The 20775-nt window shown below is 39.0% G+C and overlaps 2 protein-coding genes across 3 annotated transcripts; both read left to right on the top strand.

Moving 5' to 3' along the window:
• Positions 1-212: 212 nt before the first annotated feature.
• On the top strand, positions 213-10814 carry alpi.1 (alkaline phosphatase, intestinal, tandem duplicate 1). Of its 2 annotated transcripts, XM_068319291.1 has the most exons (11): positions 213-395; positions 1745-1870; positions 4193-4308; positions 5049-5223; positions 5550-5722; positions 5820-5954; positions 6028-6103; positions 6779-6913; positions 7019-7210; positions 7972-8088; positions 9688-10814. In XM_068319291.1, exons 1-11 carry the CDS (start codon positions 302-304, stop codon positions 9963-9965), a joined length of 1617 nt encoding a protein of 538 aa, XP_068175392.1. In that variant the 5' UTR covers positions 213-301; the 3' UTR covers positions 9966-10814. The 2 variants fall into 2 exon arrangements, with proteins under 2 accessions (XP_068175392.1, XP_068175393.1); XM_068319292.1 differs by lacking the exon at positions 213-395 and having other exon boundaries at positions 1762-1870; positions 4179-4308.
• Positions 10815-14299: 3485 nt separating this feature from the next.
• On the top strand, positions 14300-19602 carry LOC137598981 (intestinal-type alkaline phosphatase-like). Its single transcript, XM_068319597.1, has 11 exons — positions 14300-14390; positions 15092-15208; positions 16133-16248; positions 16760-16934; positions 17225-17397; positions 17606-17731; positions 17840-17909; positions 18180-18318; positions 18638-18828; positions 18951-19067; positions 19334-19602. The coding sequence occupies exons 1-11, from the start codon at positions 14315-14317 to the stop codon at positions 19600-19602; spliced, it is 1569 nt and encodes a 522-aa protein (XP_068175698.1). The 5' UTR covers positions 14300-14314.
• The last annotated feature ends 1173 nt before the right edge of the window (positions 19603-20775 follow it).

Raw genomic sequence — 20775 nt, 5'->3', positions numbered from 1 at the left:
TACAGAACTCTTGTGTGGTCCCAGCTTTGCTTTCTTTCTTTCTTTGTCACCCCCCCACTCCACCCCCCTGACTCTTCCTCCTTCTCTCACATTTTCTCTCCCCTTTTTTGTGGCTCATAGCCTATGAGGTGGTGTTGGCCTCTTCCTTACTACACACCCAGTGGGGCTTTAAAAAGGCAGGACTGGAGGTCTTAGCAGCCATACACATTCACTCCCCGTGCCTTCGTCTATTGGTCTTGGTGTGCTGCTCTGAAAGCCGGCTGTGCCTATCTCACCAGCATCCAGGTTGCTTGGATTAGAGATGCGGATACCTCACTGCAGGGCCCCCAATCTTCTACTCATCTATTTAGGTCCCATACTACTGGCTGTGGGCCGGTTTGCTATGGAAAGCCAAGGTGAGGAGACGAGTAATGATACCTGAACCTTTTTGGTAGACAAATGGACATGACGACTCAAGCAAGGAACCTTTGCTTGAGAACTTGCTTCAGTTGAGTATAAAGTCATGTGAGACTTTACACCCACATGACTTTATACTCATGTGAGTATAAAGTCATGTATAAAGTCAGGTGGAATGTATTGTCTGTCTTGATGTAGTTGCAGAGAAGGGCATGTGAATGTATTTTTGCCTGTGTCTCCCTTTAATTGTACAATATGGGATGGAATGTGGATGTTTTTCTTTCCATTGTTATGGAGCATAAGGTTCTTTTTCTGACTTTTTCACTGTGAGACTCTCACAGGCTATGACAAATACTGTGAAAATCTGAAACATCTTCAAAAGTCTTGTGTCAAACGCAATATGCCCTACAACAGTCAAGTTGAGATAAAACAGTCATTTATTTTGTCTAAACTGGAGATCTACATATTTTCATTAATGCTTATAGCTTTCTTGTTCTAAAGCCATGTACAGTTAACAAAGGAGGAAAAAAAAATAGTTGGGTTTTTTCCCCCCCAGTTTGACATTGTTGTAATTACCAGTATTTGGATCTCTTGGGTAAACAACAAAGTCAAACATAATTCTAAATGTCAGAAGAAGGCCGAGGATATGCAATTCTATCACAATCACCCCTTCAAATAAACAGAGGATAAATGTGGTCTGGCTCGTAGTCTGGCCCGCCGTAGCGGGCCCGTGACACGCGGTGGTACATGACAATGAATGAATGAATGAATAAATGTAGTCTGACGGCTTGGTCGGTCCCAATATTCCACCCAGATTAGTGTAGTAGAGTACAATGTTTACCTTATATGTCTATTGTAACACTTCTTGATCTGCTTGGGCACTGATAATTAAAATATGTTTGACTTTTAGAAGGTAAAAGAAGTCTATGAGAGAGACGTTTCAGAGAAGGTGTTGTCAAGTAACTCATGCCTTTTAGCTTTATTTGTTGGCTTCCATACTAATGCTGATGCATAAAACCGTCGCCCATATTGACAGCATCTTCCCTTCCTCATCCACACTTATTTTTTCTGATACGCTATTTTCTCACTGAAAAGTAGGGCAGTCATTTTGTTTATATTACATTGTGATTTACACAGCGTCCTCTCCAGAGATCACATTAGGCTGTGCATTTATTCCCCCTAACCCACCCAGGCATGAGAGTCATACTGAAATCCTGTTGTGTGTAATGCCCCATAATTATATATCTGATTGTCTATCCATAAAATATCTTTGATCCACTCACTTCCATTCCTGCTCACCAACTGACTCATATCATTCTCTATCTTGGTGTGTGTTTCCATGTGGCAGAGCTGTATGAACTACAAAGAGAACCAGCTTATTGGGATGCTCAGGCCAGGGAAATGTTGGATGCTGCACTAAAACTCCGCCCTCGGAATCACAAGGCCAAGAACATCATACTGTTTCTTGGCGATGGTAGGTCATATCTATTCCAGCACATATTCAATTCTGACTTGGTTGTGGTTGACATTTGAAAAGAAAAAGATATTACAACAAGAAGGGCATCCAGCATGTAGCATAAAACAAAAAACAAAACAAAATAAAAAAGGCCTCTACATATAATATGTAGTACATTTATTGAAATCTCATACAGGTGTGGGTTACCGACTGGACCCAGTTGGTGGAGACAGATTATCTGCTGTCAGGACCCTAAATGGGGAAAATCACTGAAAGGTACACAGGCTAAAAGCAAGTGAAACAAAGCCCAAAAAAACCACTTTATTTGACAAATACTGGAAACTTATTTTCCATGTGTATATACCTGTGTTTGCATGGATGTGCTTAATTTAGACTTAGGAATTTTCAGGAACAACTGATATTAATTGAAAATGTAGAAGCCAGAAAAAAAAAATCCACCTCAACCCTCACCTTGAGCCTTTATCCCATGAAGTATAGACCTGAGCTCTCATGCAACAGAAATATGTTAAACATCATCCTATCTGCATAAATGGATCATTGGCAGGTTCGTTTCAGATTCCAGCATAGAGCTACATTTGAGCTGGAGAATACCCTGTGAGAGAGATCGTTTTACATGGGCTCTCACACAGTTCTTTAGAAAGTTTTTTAGACAGTTCTTTAGAAAGTCACCACATTACTTGTTAAACTAGTAAGGGTGTCAAAGCATTACAGCCGTTCAGCATTGACAAGATATTACCCTTGGAAGCTGATGGAGACCAAAATGGAACTAGAGTGGGTATGATTATTGGTTTTGCAACAATTACGTCAGAAGAAAACACAACTTCTATTCCATAGTCCAAGCTAATGTTGAAAATCACCTGCTGCCACCTATTCCATAAGTTGACCTTTACATTGTATTTTTGGAATAGGAGGTGGAATAACCAGTAAACTTGTAGGATTTCTTTGTGAGCAAAGAAACAATAAGTTTATAGTCACTGTTTTAAATCAAACCCACTGTGGGGCTCATTGAGTGCCAACAAATGTTGGGGACATTCTCCTGAGAGAACATCTGCACAGCATATGTTTTTTTTATATTGTTCATTATTTACATACAGTACATGATTTCCGTTAGCAGTCGTCTTCTTTTCTGTCTTTTTTGACAAATTCCTTCATTGCTTCATGCTCATGCAAAATTAACTAGGGGTTCTAATTAAAAAACATTCCTCTATAACAAAACCATTGGTCAAATACTTACTAAGCAGAAGGGATGGCTGTTCAGTGAATATCCACTTTGTACCTGCTACATGCTAGTGACTGCTTATGTGGCATTGTTTCTGTGGCAATCACTGATTATATATTCTACCAAAGGAATTACATTTGCCAGTTGAGGAAAGTTTCCATTTGTACCTAATTTGATGGATTCAACAATAACTGTCACTTGCATGATATATTTACAGACAGTGGTGCATGAGAGTCTTTCTTAAAGGGAGCTGTTGAAAGGAACAGAGATTTAATGTGCTTTTCTTGTTAACTACTAAAATGTCTGCTTTAAATCAAACCTACTGAGTCACATTTCTGGGTGGTCGAGGATTAGTTTTCTGCCCAACTATTCCCTGCGCAAAGCATGCTCTCAGTTTTATTATTGTGTTGGCAAAAGGGAGAGCTGAGTGCATCACAGCAAACCTGAGCTTCGTCAAGTAGGGGTTTCGTAGGGGTTTCAGCAGCAAAATACAAAAGCAGACCACAGGAAGACATAAAACAAGTCCCGTAATTGACTAAAAAGAGTGATCAAAGGTATACATTGTGAGTTTTATGTCTTTCATCACAAATAGTTATATAAATGAATTTTATTGTATGGTTTGTAAGTTGTATGTTGTAGCAAAAGTGGTCAGAATACTTTGCATGGAAGACTCAATCTGAGAATTTTGTTTGAAAATGTGGTTGTCATGGAAAACCACTGCCTTACATACCCTGCATTTGTGGATTCTGTTGATGTTAATAGCCTTGAAATGCCTTTGACTTTGTTTGCTCATAAAATTCCTAAATGCCTTTTTTCCCTCTCATTCTGAAAGATGAGCCTTAAAAACAAGCACATTGTAATTAATATGACTGGCCTGTATATTTCAAAAGTTCTCAAACTGGTTAGAGGTCAGTTTTGGCTCTTAGGTGACAGAACAGCAAAATGTCACAAATTATATGAATATGTGGAGGACACAGATTTGGTGTAAATAACTATTTCTTTGTTCTCACCCAGTATTTAATTAGACTGCACTTGTGAAATCATTACACTGCAAAAGAATCATATCAGTGAACCTTCACCTGTCAGCTGTGGCTTCACAGGGATGGGGGTGTCCACAGTGTCAGCAGCCAGAATCTTGCGAGGTCAGATGGACGGCAAGTCAGGAGAAGAGACAATGCTGGCCATGGACACATTCCCATATGTGGCCCTGTCGAAGGTAACAACACAACTATGTGAAAGGGCAGTACAGATTTGTAAAATTACTACATTTATTATTATATAATTATTACTATTACAGTACCATTATTATTATCATTATTATTAGTTTGACACACCGTTAGTTTGTGAAATTTTATCACTTTTTATCATTAAATTAATGTATTTTATACATATACTAATAGAAAAATTGCTTGCACAAAGTGTTAAAGATAAAAAGGGACCAGTCCTTATTACCACCACTTAAATTATTTTATTGTTATTAAAGTCCTGATTATATATCACTGTCACCAGACAGGAGTGAAGTACAACTATGGTGCAGGATATGAATAACTGTGATACATTCATTCTAGTTCTTTTATGCCTTTGCACTTGGTGAACTTTTCTTTGTATCCCTTACATGTTTTTGTCTTGCCTCATGTAACCCTGCTCTTACTTAAGAAGACAAATATTTGCCTGAAAGAAAATTCTTCAAGGATTTGACTAAAATTAACATTTTGACTGGAAATGCTGACATTGTGGAAGAAATGGTGAAAATGAGGTTATAAGTAAATGTAGCATTCAGGTCTGTGGTTGAACCTGATCCCTAAATCATAATAATGACCTGTAAATGAGAGCGTGAATGAATCTGAGTGTTCAGTATCTTAGTGTTCTAACCTACAATTTAGAAATGAAAATAGTACTAAGAAAATTCTGTTTACTTCCTGTTCTCTTTGTAAAGTTTGCATTTCTAACCCACAGACCTACAGTGTGGATAAGCAGGTAGCTGACAGTGCGAGCACTGCTACAGCCTACCACTGTGGGGTGAAAGCTAATGCTAAGACAGTAGGTCTCAGCGCTAATGCAGTGGCCTATGAGTGTAACACCACATTTGGTAATGAGGTCTATTCAGTCCTACGACGTGCTAAAGCACAAGGTAAAGCCATGTAATATCTTAGCAGTGTTTTACACACCATTACACCATGATTAAAGTACTGTAGTATTTGTTTTAGCATTTTTTCATGTTTGAATTCAAATGAAGCTTTTGGATAATGAATGAAAATGATTTTGTTTTATTGATATTTAAATGTGATTCCTACACTGAGAGCAAAGTTAAATTCTATGGATATATAACTACAAAGTTTATAGAAACAAACTAAGTAAGGTCTCACTGACAATAGTTGGTTCTACCAATGTAACAAAAATTGCATTGTGCATGACTGTCTAGCTGCCTCTGTTTTCGTCTCTACCTGCATTACACAGGTAAATCCGTTGGTTTAGTGACGACTACACGTGTCCAACATGCCTCTCCAGCCGCCGCTTATGCTCACTCCGTCAGCCGTAGTTGGTACAGTGATGCAGACCTTCCTTCTAGTGCCCTCAAACAGGGTTGTGTTGACATTGCAACCCAAATGGTCTACAACGTTGACATTGATGTATGTAGGAACAACATAGATAAGGCAGTGACCTACAGCATAAGCCATCATAAACTCATAATATAGATATAATGATTGTGTAAATTGTACCTTTCAGGTTATTCTGGGGGGAGGAAGGATGTACATGACACCAAAGGGCACCCCAGACCCCGAGTACCCAACCTCCAGCTCTCGCAAGGGTGACCGCAAAGACAGGAAGAACCTCATTGATGTGTGGCTGAAGGCTAAACCAGTAGGCACTGCTGTTGGGTTTTGTCATATATTTTAATTTTACGAGTAGTGACATCAAGTTTGTTGTTTTTTAGAACAAGAAATCACGCTATGTGTGGCACAGGAAGGAGTTTGATGAAATAAATGTTAAATCTACTGACCGGCTGATGGGTAGGTATGAATATGTCACAAAAAACTGAAGGGAAGAAATAACAAAGCTAAGTTAAGTTTCTTTCTTTTAAATTTACAAAATCAGTGGCTCAGAAAACAGCATTTTATCTATCCGGTGAAGGAAAGTAGTCATCATGATAATGAACCATAGATTCACGATTCACTTATATTGTTTGCAGTAATTACAACCGTAAAACCAAAGGGTGTATAAGTGATACTTATGTCAATAATACAGATGAAATAAAACTCACCTTGCATATATACAGTATATGTATACATATATGGAGAGAGAGAGAAACAAAGAAAAAAAGAGCGAGAGAGAGCTACAAACGAATGTGCAAAGGAAAGCAGAACAAACCTAAAAAAATATGAGCATGAATCATAAAAACATAGAAAAAGTGATTAATCCCCATTATCGTTGAAACAGCTTGAATATTTGGTGAGAATTTAAATACTGAAAGAAAGAAGCAAAACACGTTTGTGAGACAAGCTTAAGTCTATGTTTACACTTGTTTAGTGTTTTTTATTGTGTAATTGTCCTCTTAACACTCTAACTTTGCCTCCACACGCACACTTATGTTTTCTCTCACTGCGTCCTTTGGCTGTCCGTTAAAGGTTAACTCATATTACCATAATTCAGTGCCAAAGTCAATGTAATACACTGTTTTTTTCCAGGTCTGTTTGAGCCAAAGGACATGAGATTTGAGGTCTTTCGGAATACCACCCGCGACCCCTCCATTGTGGAGATGACAGAGAAGGCCATACAAATTCTTAGCAAGAATCCCAAAGGATACTTCCTGTTTGTTGAAGATGAGTACTTGATAAACAATTCTCATAACCAGTCTTTTAATTGAAAATCTCTAGTAAGATATTCTAAACCTGGTCTAATTAATTTACTTTTTGCCATTCTGTTACGAGGGAGAATTGATCATGGCCACCACGATGGCATAGCCAAGCTGGCACTGACAGAAGCTGTGATGTTTGACAGTGCTATTCATCGTGCTGCACAGATAACCAGAGAATCGGATACCCTCACAGTGGTCACTGCCGACCACTCACATGTCTTCACCTTTGGTGGCAACACACCCCGTGGGAATCCTATCTTTGGTATGGTTCAACACAGAAACACTTGAATCCAAGACTTGCAGGAAAAGTTTAAAAAAATGTAGATTTGTATTGAGATGTGAATCAAATTGAAAATAGCCAGCCTAACTTAGAATTAATAGGTGAATTTTAAAATTCTTTTATTTACTTTTAAATCCCTGAATGCTCTTGCCCGGCCTTACCTCGCTGAGCTTCTACTCCCTTACGTACATGCTCACTCTCTCAGGTCAGCTGATCAGCTACTTCTGAGTGTGCCCAAGACCAAACGGAAGCTCAGAGGGGACCGTGCCTTTGCTGTTGTGGCTCCTAAATTATGGATTAATCTGCCTCAACAAATCAGACAGGCCTCTTCCCTGTCTGTTTTTAAATCTCTTGTGAAAACCTACCTCTTCTCCTTGGCTTTTAACATCTAGATAGACACTGGATTTTATTTTATTTTATCTTATTTTTATTGCTCTGATTGTATAGCTTTTGCTTTTATCCATGTTTTATGTTTTTAATTGATTTATTTTACTTACAATATTTGAGCCATTTTGTCTTTTATCTATAATGTTTGTTGTTTTTATTTATTCGTCTGTACAGCACTTTGGTCGACTGTGGTTTTTGTAAAGTGCTCAACAAATAAAAATTGGATTGGATTGGATTGGATTCTCAAAAGGGAGACAAGAGTCTGTGTATTCACTTTCCCTTTCTGTGAAAATATAACACGCTACTATGGGGTGGTGCTGACATTGTCATTATTTGTGTAATTACTTGTCTTTCAGGTCTTGCACCGAAGAAAGCTGATGATAAAATGCCTTTCACAAGTATCCTGTATGCCAACGGTCCTGGTTATGTTCATATAAATGGAACCAGAGGGAACATCACGATGGTGGATTACTGTAAGCACAAACTAAGCACAAATGTCTTTCAGAGGCTGTGCTGATATATACACAGACAGGACTGGTGTGGTTAGATCTGACTCTTTCTCCTCTTCCGTCTTTTTCTCTGGAAGGAAAAGATGGCTTTTACTGAGCTGACTTCTGTTCTCTTGTCTATGTAATCCCACTGTAACTGCTTGAATGATTATACAATAATATTATTGAAATATTATGATTATAAGTCTTTATGAAACTGGAAAGCAATGATCCAGTTCCTCCTCCTCTTGTCCTGCATCATTTGTGTCAGTCAGTAGATGAGTGGGTGCACTAGGTTGAACTACCTCCATCCAGGGATGAATTACTTTTCAAACCTACAATTTCATATGAGGTCCAAAGATCACTTTCTGATCTTGGAACCTGCAGTTACGTCTAAAGATGATAGTCTTCCATTGCCTAAGGTAAAGATGTAATCACAAATGAGCTTTTTTACTCCTAAAACTTCACTTATACATCAAGACAAATATGAAGCACTGCAGTGCACTAGTTTCATGCACGGAGTGTATGTCTCATGCACCCAGTCGGGTGGGATATGGGAAATGAACGAATGAATGAATGAATGAAATAAGAAGCATAGCATTCATCAGTGTCTACATGAAAATGAAAATGTTAAAGCTAAAGCACTAGACGGATTCATGCTTTACAACAGATCACTGAATAAAATAGTACAGAAGGACTCTGTTTCAGGGCTGTTTGTGTCATGATCAGTCTAGGGTTCTGTATGGTTCCATGATCCAGGATCAGTGATCTTGTCGCTTTCCTTCCTCAGCAGGGATATGAGACACACCTGTGGCTCACTGATTTCAGCTGGTTTCTTAAACCAGCCTCGACTCTTCCTCATTGCCAAATTACTAGTGTTTGTGTGTTGTTTTTGCACCAGTTAGAGTTAAACTCCTAGGTTTTTGGTTGACACTATGTGAATATCCCCCTTTGAGGTGGTTTTTATGTTTATTTGTACTTAGCCCTTCATGGCGGTTTCTCTGATGATGCTTTGGTTTTTATTTGAATATTTAACCCAAAACAAGATTTTTTGTTCTACTTTATTTTCAAATAAGTCTGCGTGCAGTTTTTACTCTGCATCTGGGTCCTGGCTTTGTGTGAACATTCCATAACAGTTTGTTTTGTCTTATAAATTCAAAAACACTTGAGTAGCCCTCTTCCTTTCCTACATTGTATACTTGTTACTGTGGAGGGAAATCTTTCTTAAAAGATGGTTAGTGATTGTTGTAATTGTACAAAATGGGCTTAAATTTGCAAAAAAAAATTTGCAAATTTGTAATTATGCTTAATTATGTAAATTACCCCTATAATCTTTATAATACATATTTTTATATAAAACACAGTCCCAAAAATATCTATGACACAATTCAATCTCACTAGCCTCTCAGGCATCCTGTATAATCTATTGAAATTATTTAACTTAACTGATATCAAAGGGAGGATATTAAATTGTAAATTGAAGTGCACTTTATTCAGGTTATTTGTTCCAGTGCTGTGAGAGAACAGTGATATTTATAATGTCTTACTTTTGATGATGTAACCATTGCCTTCTTACTTCTGCAGATGACGAGGAATATATGCAGCAGGCTGCTGTCCCATTGGATGCTGAGACACATGGCGGAGAGGATGTTGCCATCTATGCTAAAGGCCCAATGGCTCACCTCTTCCATGGTGTGAAAGAGCAGAACTACGTGGCACATGTCATGGCCTATGCTTCCTGCTTGGAACCCTATACGAACTGCCCTCCTCACCACCATACCCATACCTCAGGCTCCATTGTTAACACAGCCTCCAACCTCTTGTTTGGCTTGCTCATCATCATCATCTATTTACTCAGATGACACCCCCCTCTACTCCCTAGGCACATCAGTACACGTTGACTCGTACAAAGACACATGCATGTACAGTATGTGTGCAGCAAGACAGACAATTGCAACAAATACACATTCACTCAGAGAGAGATTGAATATATGCAATACTGTTTCTGTCAATGAAAATATACCACATGCATCTGCATCCTGATTGTACAATTTGCATTACTTTAACAAAATCCGTGCATGTTGTAGTCCTATTTGAATCCAAACATTTGCCAGCTTTTTAGTACTGTTTCAAACCTGTGCCTGCGACACCACTACTAACTTGAATTTACTAGATTATTTGTTAGTTAAGATTTTGTCCTGTGTTCACTAGCAGCCCTCTACTTGTTCCATGCTGTTAAACATTAACAACGTGTTGTTATTTACCAGTTACACATTAATCTGAGGTGTCTCTCGGAATCAATGTCAAAGAAACAAGCAGGATGACAGGTAACCATTCAGTCTTGGACCACAGAATGCACAACTGTTGATGTGCATTATCATCACCATCCAGATGACACGACGGTACACAGATCCAACGGCAAATATTTAGAAGCACAGACCTTACAAGAGATTCATAGAGATATTCCTGGAAAACATGTAACTCTTAAGGATTTTGTTACGTTTGTATTTTGATCTCATTGGCTCCAAGTCATGGATCCGTTTTCTGTCCGAACTTGTCACTTGATATGTTTTGGTTTTGATTTGAATATGAATGTATTTTATAAGCAAATATTGCCAATGTATTTTTATACTGTTATTGCAAATGTTACATAAAGAATGATAAATAGCATGTTCTCAGTAAGTCAGTTGCCTTACTCATTAAAAGCAATTGCTATATACACGTGTGATATATTAAGACAATTAATCTGGAAATATCATCCCTGGAAATACCAGAATAAATAAAAAGGGAACCACAGCATATCAACAAAAAATCCATCCATCCATCTTCATCCGAGTAATCCACAGCTGGGTCTTTAAATTTTTTATTTTTTTTTTACAATCACTTCATTTAGTTAAGTGACGCAAGGTTGAACTTTAAACAAACAACGCTCTGTCACAGCAAATTCCTTGACATCAACCTTTCGGGAAAGGTTATACTGTATAGGTTATATTGGGTTATAAAACATTAGGATTTATGGCTATAATATAAAAGGTTGCTGGTTGCTTCTGGTTGATATCTTCAGATTATTAGATAAGATAATAAACCCCACAGTGGGGAAATTTGCGCATATGAAATATACATATTCACATATTGTAAACATTAACATATATCATATTATCAAAAATTTACAGTTATATTTACACTGTAAAACTATACACTATAAACTACAGAACTGCAGATTACATTGGTCATCCAGATTTTGAATGTTGTGTTCCTTGAGTTCTTTGAGTGGACTGCTGGGAGGATTGCTGGTTATACGGTCTGACGGCCGTGGTCAGGAAAGACCTGCGATAGCACTCCTTCACTCATCTTGGGTGAAGCAACCTATCACTGAAGGTGCTCTCCAGTGATCTTAGTGTGCCCTACAGAGGGTGGGAGTGGTTCTTCATCATCGATGACAGCTTGGCTCCTCTCCACCACCACCTCCACTGAGTCCAGGGAGCATCCTAGGACAGAGCCTGCCTTCCTAATCAGCCTGTCCAGTCTCTTCCTGTCGGCCACAGTGATGCTGTTCCCCAGCAGACCACCCCATGAAAATTAGCTGAGGCTACTACTGTGTCATAAAAAGTCCTTAGGAGTGGCCCCTGCACTCCGAAAGACCTCAGCCTCCTGAGCAGATAGAGTCTGCTCTGACCCTTTTTATACAGTGAGTGAGTGTTGGTACTCCAGTCCAGTTTATTGTTCAGATGAACACCCAGGTACTTGTACAAGGACACCACCTCGATGTCTGTACCCTGGATCTTCACCGGTGTAACTGGGCAGAGTGATTGCCTGCGGAAATCCACCACCAGTTCCTTGGTTTTACCCGCGTTGATCTGGGGGCAGTTCCGCTGGCACCAGTACACAAAGTCCTGGGTCAGTTCTCTGTACTCTCTGTCATCCCCATCAGTGATGAGGCCAACAATTGCAGAGTCGTCAGAGAACTTCTGCCGGTGACATGTGGAGGAGTTGTAGGAGAAGTCTGCAGTGTAGAGGGTGAACAGGAACGGAGCCAGAACCGTTCCCTGCGGTGCCCCCGTGCTGCAGACAACTGTGTTTGACACACAGTCCCATGTCCTCACGAACTGCAGGCGATTGGTCAAGTAGTCAAGGTACTTGTAGTAGTAGTAGTAGTGAAGTGGTAGTTCTGATAGGAACGGAGGAGGTGGAGATTGTGCAGATCTATAAATATCTTGGGCTGTGGCTAGACTAATAACTTATTTCCCTGATGTACCCTCCTGAAGGGATGAATAAAGTCCTACTCTACTCTCTCTCTCTCTAGACAACAAGCTAGACTGGACCAACAACACGAGGCAGCTATACAAGAAAGCACAGAGCAGGATGCTCTTTCTTAGGAGGCTGAGGGCATTCAAGTCTGCAAGAAGCTCCTGTGGATGTTCTCTCAGTCTGTGGTCACCAGCATCCTGTCGTACGCTGTGGTGTGTTGGGGAGGGAGCGTGACCAAGGCGGATCTCTCCAGGCTGGAAAAGCTGATCAGGCAGGTCAGCTCGGTGGTTGGCATGAAGCTGGACCCTCTGGCAACGGTGGCAGAGAAGAGAACCTTGGACAAACTGCTGGACATCATGGACAATGTCAGCCACCCTCTGCACACCGTTATCAATAACCAGAGGAGCTTGACAAGCATGACCAGCCAGAGGATGCGCCTCCCAACATGCAGGACCAACAGACTGAAGAACTCCTTCATCCCCCGAGCCATTAAACTGCTCAACTCCTCTCTGGGGGAGGTGAAGAAAAGGAGAGTACACACTAGGGTGGAGGGATAACAATAAATAAATAAATAAATAAAATTTACCAAACAATGTAAACAATACACACACTACCTATGCCTATCCATGTCTATTTATTCATGCCCTTTATTCCTTAGCCCATTGCCCTTTATTCCTTAGCCCATTTATGTCTCTGTATTTATATATTGTCTTTATTTAGTAGGTTATTTATTATTCTCTCTATCTGGTGGGTTATTTATTTATTAGTCTTTCTATTTATTTCTATTTATTATTTCTGTGCACTCACTGTGCTGTGTGTAATGTGAAGGAGAAATTAATTTCCCTGATGGAACCTCCTGAGGGGATGAATGAAGTCCTGTCACGGTTCGGCGTGGCAGTGCTGGTGCGTGGCAGGGAGAGGCCAAGCTGGTGGGTGGAGCCACGGCTCCACACCTGAAGCTCATCCACACACCGTGGTGAACTTCACCTGAACTTGTTTGAGCTAATGACTAAGGCTTTTTAATCCTGGCTCAATGAGAGCTCAGAGCTGGTTTATTGCTCATGTTTGGTTCCTGGTAATCTGTCTTGTTTTTTTCTAATTCTTTTCTGTCTGGTTAAATTTTGAGTTTCTGATTAAATCATGGATGACAGTTTTGCCTTTGGTGTCCTGCATTTGGGTCCATACCCTGCCCCACATGACAAGTCCTACTCTACTCTCTCTCTCTCTACTCTCTCTAGTCCAATATCCAGTCCATGAGGTGGTGGTCCAACCCGGTGATCTCCAGTTTGTCCCTCAGAAGTGCCGGTTGTATTGTATTGAAAGCACTGGAGAACTCAAAAAACATCAGCAATATATCAGGAATATATGACACAATAAAAAACAGATAATGGATCCATTAGAACACCATTATGACTATGATTACTCCTTTACAGTTGATCATAAATACTTTGATTAAGCCCTGACCAAGCAACAAGAATGTTTGCCCTTTTTAATTTGTTGTTCATACTCCTGTCACATGTCATGTTATTCATACAAGACATGATACACAGGAATATGAACAAAAGGTGTGTGTGTGTGTGTGTGTGTGTGTGTGTGTGTGTGTGTGTGTGTGTGTGAGTGTGTGTGTGTCTTTGATTAAGCCCTGACCAAGCAACAAGAATGTTTGCCCTTTTTAATTTGTTGTTCATACTCCTGTCACATGTCATGTTATTCATACAAGATATGATACACAGGAATATGAACAAAAGGTGTGTGTGTGTGTGTGTGTGTGTGTGTGTGTGTGTGTGTGTGTGTGTGTGTATGTGTGTGTGTGTGTGTGTGTGTGTGTGTGTGTGTGGGGCACATAACCTCACATCGAAAGGCACCTCCATGTGATCTTTGCTCCCAAACTGCACCTATAAAGGGACCTCAGTGCACAGTATTCCTTTACTCACTTTTTTAAAATTAACGTTTAGTTAACACCATGGCCAACAAACATAAGTTTATTTTCACTGGATTACTGGTTTTCACCTCATTGCAGTGGACTTTGTCTGTTCCAGGTAAGGATATGATACATAATTCTGTCATATTTTTAGGTACCTGCATAAACTAAAAAAAATTCACTTTTAGACTTCTGTAACCAAATTTCAAAGGCAACACCACAACATGTGATACAACGCCTAAATGTAGCAATTCAAGAAAGATAAAAAATGAGACATGACAAGAAGCATATTCTGTTTATTGGCTGATAGTTCTTTGTATACAATATACAATGCATAATGAATAAAACCAGAAAGATCACATAGCCCCTTTTATTCTTTTTTTGTTATTCATTCATATCTAATGTAAGCATTACATATAGAACTTCATTCTAATCTCACACCTAATAAAAAATTTATTACAATATGTCATTGCAAGTAAATAAGTAGCTTGAATGGGGATAATTACTTGCAATTTGGGAAATGTAAGCTCATTGAAATGTAACACGTTATTTAAATATTTAAATGCAAAGTTTTTATTTCACATTTAGCATCAAAGAATTTTTTCAATTCTGAATCTGCATATTTTATTTTATTCCGTGAGAGTTAGTGTTTCAAAATTCATATAATCTGTAACTATTTGCACAAGCGGATGAAGGAAATGAATTAATGTATGAATGAATGAATGAATGAAGGTATGAATGAAGGTAAATTATCACAATTCATTCACTTATAACACTTCAGGTTGTGGATTATCATATTGTATGTTTTTTTGACAACAGTTGAGGAACTCCATGCTACTTATTGGAACAACAAAGGAAGGGAAGCTCTCCACAGTGCCATGAATATGCAACTCAATAACCGACAAGCAAAGAACATCATCCTCTTCCTGGGGGACGGTGAGTTCAGAAAATACATTTCCAAGCAATTCAAGTAGTTTTATTGAATTGCAACACCACAAAGTTTTTATCTCACATTTAGCATCACAGAATTTTTTTTTTAATTTTTGAATATGCTTACAATTTGGTTGATATATCCAATGCTTCAAAGCTAAAGTGGGTTATCATCAACATTATGTTAGTTCACCAAGTGACACATCAGAATGCCAACTCTCTAAATTTGTAGAAGGACTGGGTGACAGATCTGTAAAGGAAAGACTAATTCTGAATTATATTTTGCATTTAATTTTGTTTCCAGTACAGAAATACCATTCAGGGTAAAGTCACAATTTATGATGCGATACTCAGCCATGACTTGGCATCAGATTGATAAAGCCATTTCTGTCCCGCACCTTCTTCTGGTCAGTCGATGATCCAGTGTTTGGCAACTCGACTCATTTACAAATTTATGGATGAATAATTGGTTTATCATTACATTTACCTCCACCTTTGCCCTAGAACATGCTGACTGCAGGATATTTCATATATTATCAGTGATTTGGATCAATCAGTAACATTTAATGGCATCAAAAATGACATGGAAATATACTGCAAATTTCTTACCAAGAATAAATGGCATATTCAGCCTTGAATTTTATATATTGACAGTAAGTTATCGCCCAGAGTTTACAGACTTACTATGAAATGTAGTTAATCCTTTGAAGTGAAGGACCACAAGATCAAATTTGCGCAAAGAAAAATATGGAATATTTCTGTATTCCTTTTTTGTCAATCTGTGATTCTAATACGTTGAATAACTTTCACCATCCTTTCAACTCTCATGATCAGTTGAGCCTTATGAGATTCCCAGAACACAATGGCAGCCTTGTCCCAAGCTCGGTTGATTTTATCAAACACTCAGGTGCATTTTCCACCTGTTTCTAGGTATGGGGGTAACGACAGTGACTGCTGCACGGATCCTCAAAGGCCAGCTGGCAGGAAAATCCGGGGAGGAGACCAGTCTGGTTATGGATACCTTCCCTCATCTGGCCCTATCTAAGGTCGGTGCACTCTGACAGACACATTGAGAGAAAGCTACATTTGTATGTGTTTTTGAACGACTGAAATGAAAACACCACACACATCTATAGATAGTAAAATTACCTTAACCAAATGCTAATTCTAATTCTATTTTCATAACACACTAACAAGTTAAGATTAAACTTAAATGTCTTAAATGTTTTGCACTATATACAGGCTGGAGGTATAGGTAGTCAGTTCTTTTCATCCCTGCTGCCAACATGAAAACACAGTTGGGACCTATCATTCCATCCCAGTTTAAACAGACAATGAACATACAACAAAATGTAACTTACTGAGCTCTTAAAATATAGTAAGGCAGGTTTTCTATGACCTGAGGTTACAAACATCAGCCGTTTCATCCAAGAATGGAATCTCACCGTATGTCTCAGTTTATGTCTTCTGGATAAAAACATCTACTAAATGCCTGTGTGTATGTTTGTGTGTGTGTGTGTGTGTGTGTGTGTGTGAATGTGAATGTGAATGTGACAGACGTACAATGTGGACCAGCAGATGCCAGATAGTGCTGGTACAGCTACAGCCTATCTTTGTGGTGTGAAGGCCAACTATGGTACCTTGGGTGTCACTGCTGCCTGCCCAAGGTACAACTGTAGCGCCACCTATGGGAATGAGGTTACATCAGTTCTGCACCGTGCCAAACAAGCAGGTATGCTCAGCTTCCCCCATCTTTGATTTGTGCTCATTTCATATTGACCCTTAACCCAACTAGCACAACAGAGTTTTTTTGGGGAGGGGAGTACCTCTACTCCAACACTGTGTAGATGTATAGATACCCTCTTAAAAACCGGTGTATCTTTGTACGTTTACTCTTTAATATTTTTTTGAAACAATCTTGGGTTTTTTTGGTGGCATATACTCTATATGGTAACATCTTGAGTTACCATATAGAGTATAAAAGATGTCCTGTTACGACCTGAACGGCTTTATATGCTTTAGGAAAATCAGTTGGAATTGTTACCACAACCAGAGTTCAACATGCCTCTCCTGGTGCAAACTACGCTCACTCTGCAAACCGAGGCTGGTATGCTGACTCTGATCTCACCGCTGAGGCTGTCCAAAATGGCTGTCGAGACATTGCTTACCAACTGATTCACAACACAGAGATAAATGTAAGCCCTTATATTGTGGTGGAATTGAAGCAAAACAATACAGCACTCTAGTTTACTTGAATTGAACATAAAATTTCACTGTAGGTGGTGATGTCTGGGAAGTGTTTTGTCCACATACAGCATAAGAAACAGAACGGGATACAATCACTCTAGGTCTGCTAAACTTTAAAATACTCACAGTATGAAATAAAAAAATGTCTCGATTCAGGTCATTCTTGGTGGCGGCCGTCAGTATATGTTTCCCAGAGACATGCAAGATCCAGAGTATCCAACTTATCGAGGAGATCGAAATGATGGACAAAATCTCGTTATGGAGTGGCTAAAGAACAAAAAGGTAAAAATTGAATTTTTCATGGGTTCTCATCTGGTTTTGCCTGTATCTTCATATTTTACATAACTTAATAACTAATAATTTTAAAAATATTTCACTCTTTCCCTAAAGAATGCTAAATATGTTTGGAACAAAGCTGAGTTTGATGCTGTTAATCCTGCAAATACAGACTTTCTGATGGGTAAGAAGAACTTTTCTTTGATGTTGTTCATGTGGTTCAAAGACAACATAACTTCATGTACCAAGCAAAGTCACAAAACAGCAGATTGTAAATATGGACACAGTACAATTGTACACTGCACTATATTCTGCAGTCTCAGGTTGCAATTTATAGCAATATGTAAACACGTCTCTTATTATTTCTGCCTTGCAGAAAGTGCATATGAAAATGCACATAAACACGTGTTTCTAATTTGTTATGACTAAGGCTGTAGCTTCTTCCCTCCTTTAGGTCTCTTTGAACCCAAGGACTGCCGCTACGAGTTGGAGCGTGATCCATCCAAGGACCCCTCCCTTACAGAAATGGTGGAGAAAGCTATTCAGATTCTCAGCAAAAACAAAAAGGGATATTTTCTGTTTGTGGAAGATAAGTGTCATTATTTTCTTCTTTTACATTATAATTCAATTTTTGAACAATTTAATTTCCATTTATTAAAAATTGAAAATTTGATTAAAGCAAAGTCTTTGAACATGAGATTGTTTTAACACTAGTGATTATTGTAGGCTCTCACTTTTAAAATGATGGAACAATTTTAGTTTTGGTTGTATTATCATATATTAAAACAATAATTTGATATACAGTACATAACTACGATACTTTCTACTACTACTTAAACTGACAAACTGATCATCAAGTAATATTTTGAGTGATATACTGCTCCTATCAATTATATTCTTTTGGGCATCAAGGGGGAGAATTGATCATGGACACCATGGCAATAGGGCCAAAAAAGCTCTCTATGAGACGGTTGAGTTTGACCAGGCAATTGGGCGAGCAGCTGAACTCACTAGTGAACAGGAAACCCTGTCTGTTGTAACCGCTGATCATTCCCATGTCTTCGCATTTGGAGGACACTCCATCAGAGGAAATCCTGTTCTTGGTAAAATGCACATTTTGAATTTTACAAAAAGCTAATGGACATTTGATGATAAAAAGTGAATATCATCCGGAGTTCCACATTTGAAGAAACCTGTAGATACCCATTTGTTTTCTGATTTGCAGGAGTGTCACATTCAATAGCTGAAGATAACAAGCATTTCACCACTGCTGTGTATGGGAATGGACCGGGGTACAAAATGGTCAATGGTACTCGACCAGATGTGAATGTGACAACTTCATGTAAGTGTACATTGTTACTCTAAGTGACCAACTAGCTCTACCTAGTGGTGTGATTGGATATCTCCTGCAGTAGCAGAAGGAAAGGATGAAACCAGATACATATGCACGCACGCACGCACGCACGCACGCACGCACACACACACACACACACACACACACACACACACACACACACACACACACACACACACACACACACAGTTCTTTATATTAAATTGTCATCTTGATCCATCTAACATGATCCTATTTAACCTATTGCTCCTCAGCAAGCAACGACTACCGTCAGCAGGCTCCAGTTCCTCTTGATTCAGAGACCCACGGCATAGAGGATGTAGCAATCTTTGCCAAAGGACCCATGTCACACCTTTTCCATGGGGTGCAGGAGCAGAGCTACATTGCCCACGTCATGGCTTATGCTGCTTGCCTGGAGCCCTATGACAATTGCAAACTGCCACCACCCAGTAATGCCGGTTTCATTCACCCAAGCCTGCTGCTCCTACTGATGGGCCTCATTTTGTCTTTGCTCTACACATGAATGCATCTTGATCTTTGAATAGCTGTCATTAGATATTTTGTTCAAAAAATAAATTATTGTTCACACTTTCTGTATGGAATTTCAGAGCTTTAAAACCCTTGAAATTTTATGTAATATGAAATATTTTAGATACTTGACACTGATGATTGTCCAACATTCTTATGTATCTATGTGCAAAATGCTCATACAATACAATCAATACATTGTCCAGATGTATTCATCTCAGTAAAATAGTTTCTTTTGTCATTTTCTTGCATCTTACTGCCTTTTCACAAAGTAATTTTTTTCATTTATTTTACATGTTGTTAATACTTTCTTGTTTTACATCCTAATACCTGTCCTCCATCTTTCTCAAAAAAGTCAGGTAATTTCTGTATCTCCATTCAAGGCGTTATGCATATTGTCAGTTATGTTCTACAAATTTTAAGTAGTGTGCCAGAAATTTGTTACTGGTGCATATTTTCTGATTTCTTATATATTCTGTTTCATACAAATTCCTTTAACAAATACAAACATATCATGAAGCCAAGACAACACACTGTTATTTGCAGGACTAAACAAACAAAATACTACTTATCAGTGAATTGCGGTGAGGTTCATGGCTGTTGAGGCACTGATCTCATCATAATTAGATTTACAAACATACATAGTTAAAGTCAAGCAACACAGAATCCCTTAAAAACATGCAACACAAAAAAATATAAATTAAAAATATTTACTCTTCTGTGCAACAATAAATAAACTAAAACTAAACTATAAGAACTGCCCCTCCCTCCTCTGCTCAGAGCAGTGAGGGCACAAAGTGCAGACACCGAGGCAAAGAGGAGCCGGTTCCTGTCGTTCACTTCAAAGTGAACGAGCCGTTACTTTCGCGACCGACATCGATTGATTCATCGATTGATTCACCGACTGATTCATCGATTGATTCACCGATTGATTCATGACCATCGATCAGATGGTCATGTTTGTTGCAGCCTGACTGCCGTTCGGGCCACGATGAAGGTCTGCCCGACGGACAGCTCAGCTTCCCAGCAGTGATGTCCGATTTGTTCCGGCGCTCCGACACACACCTCAGACTCGGTGGCCGTTCCCATGTGAAGCACTGCTCCGGAGCTTCAAACATGGAGAAACAACGTGACTGATGACGTTTGGCACACAAGTGCGCCGAAACAC

This window comes from Antennarius striatus, chromosome 7 (genome assembly GCF_040054535.1).
Source record: "Antennarius striatus isolate MH-2024 chromosome 7, ASM4005453v1, whole genome shotgun sequence".
Classification (NCBI taxonomy): domain Eukaryota; kingdom Metazoa; phylum Chordata; class Actinopteri; order Lophiiformes; family Antennariidae; genus Antennarius; species Antennarius striatus.
The sequence above is the reverse complement of the archived record's forward strand: the minus strand, read 5'-3'. Positions and strand labels throughout refer to the sequence as shown.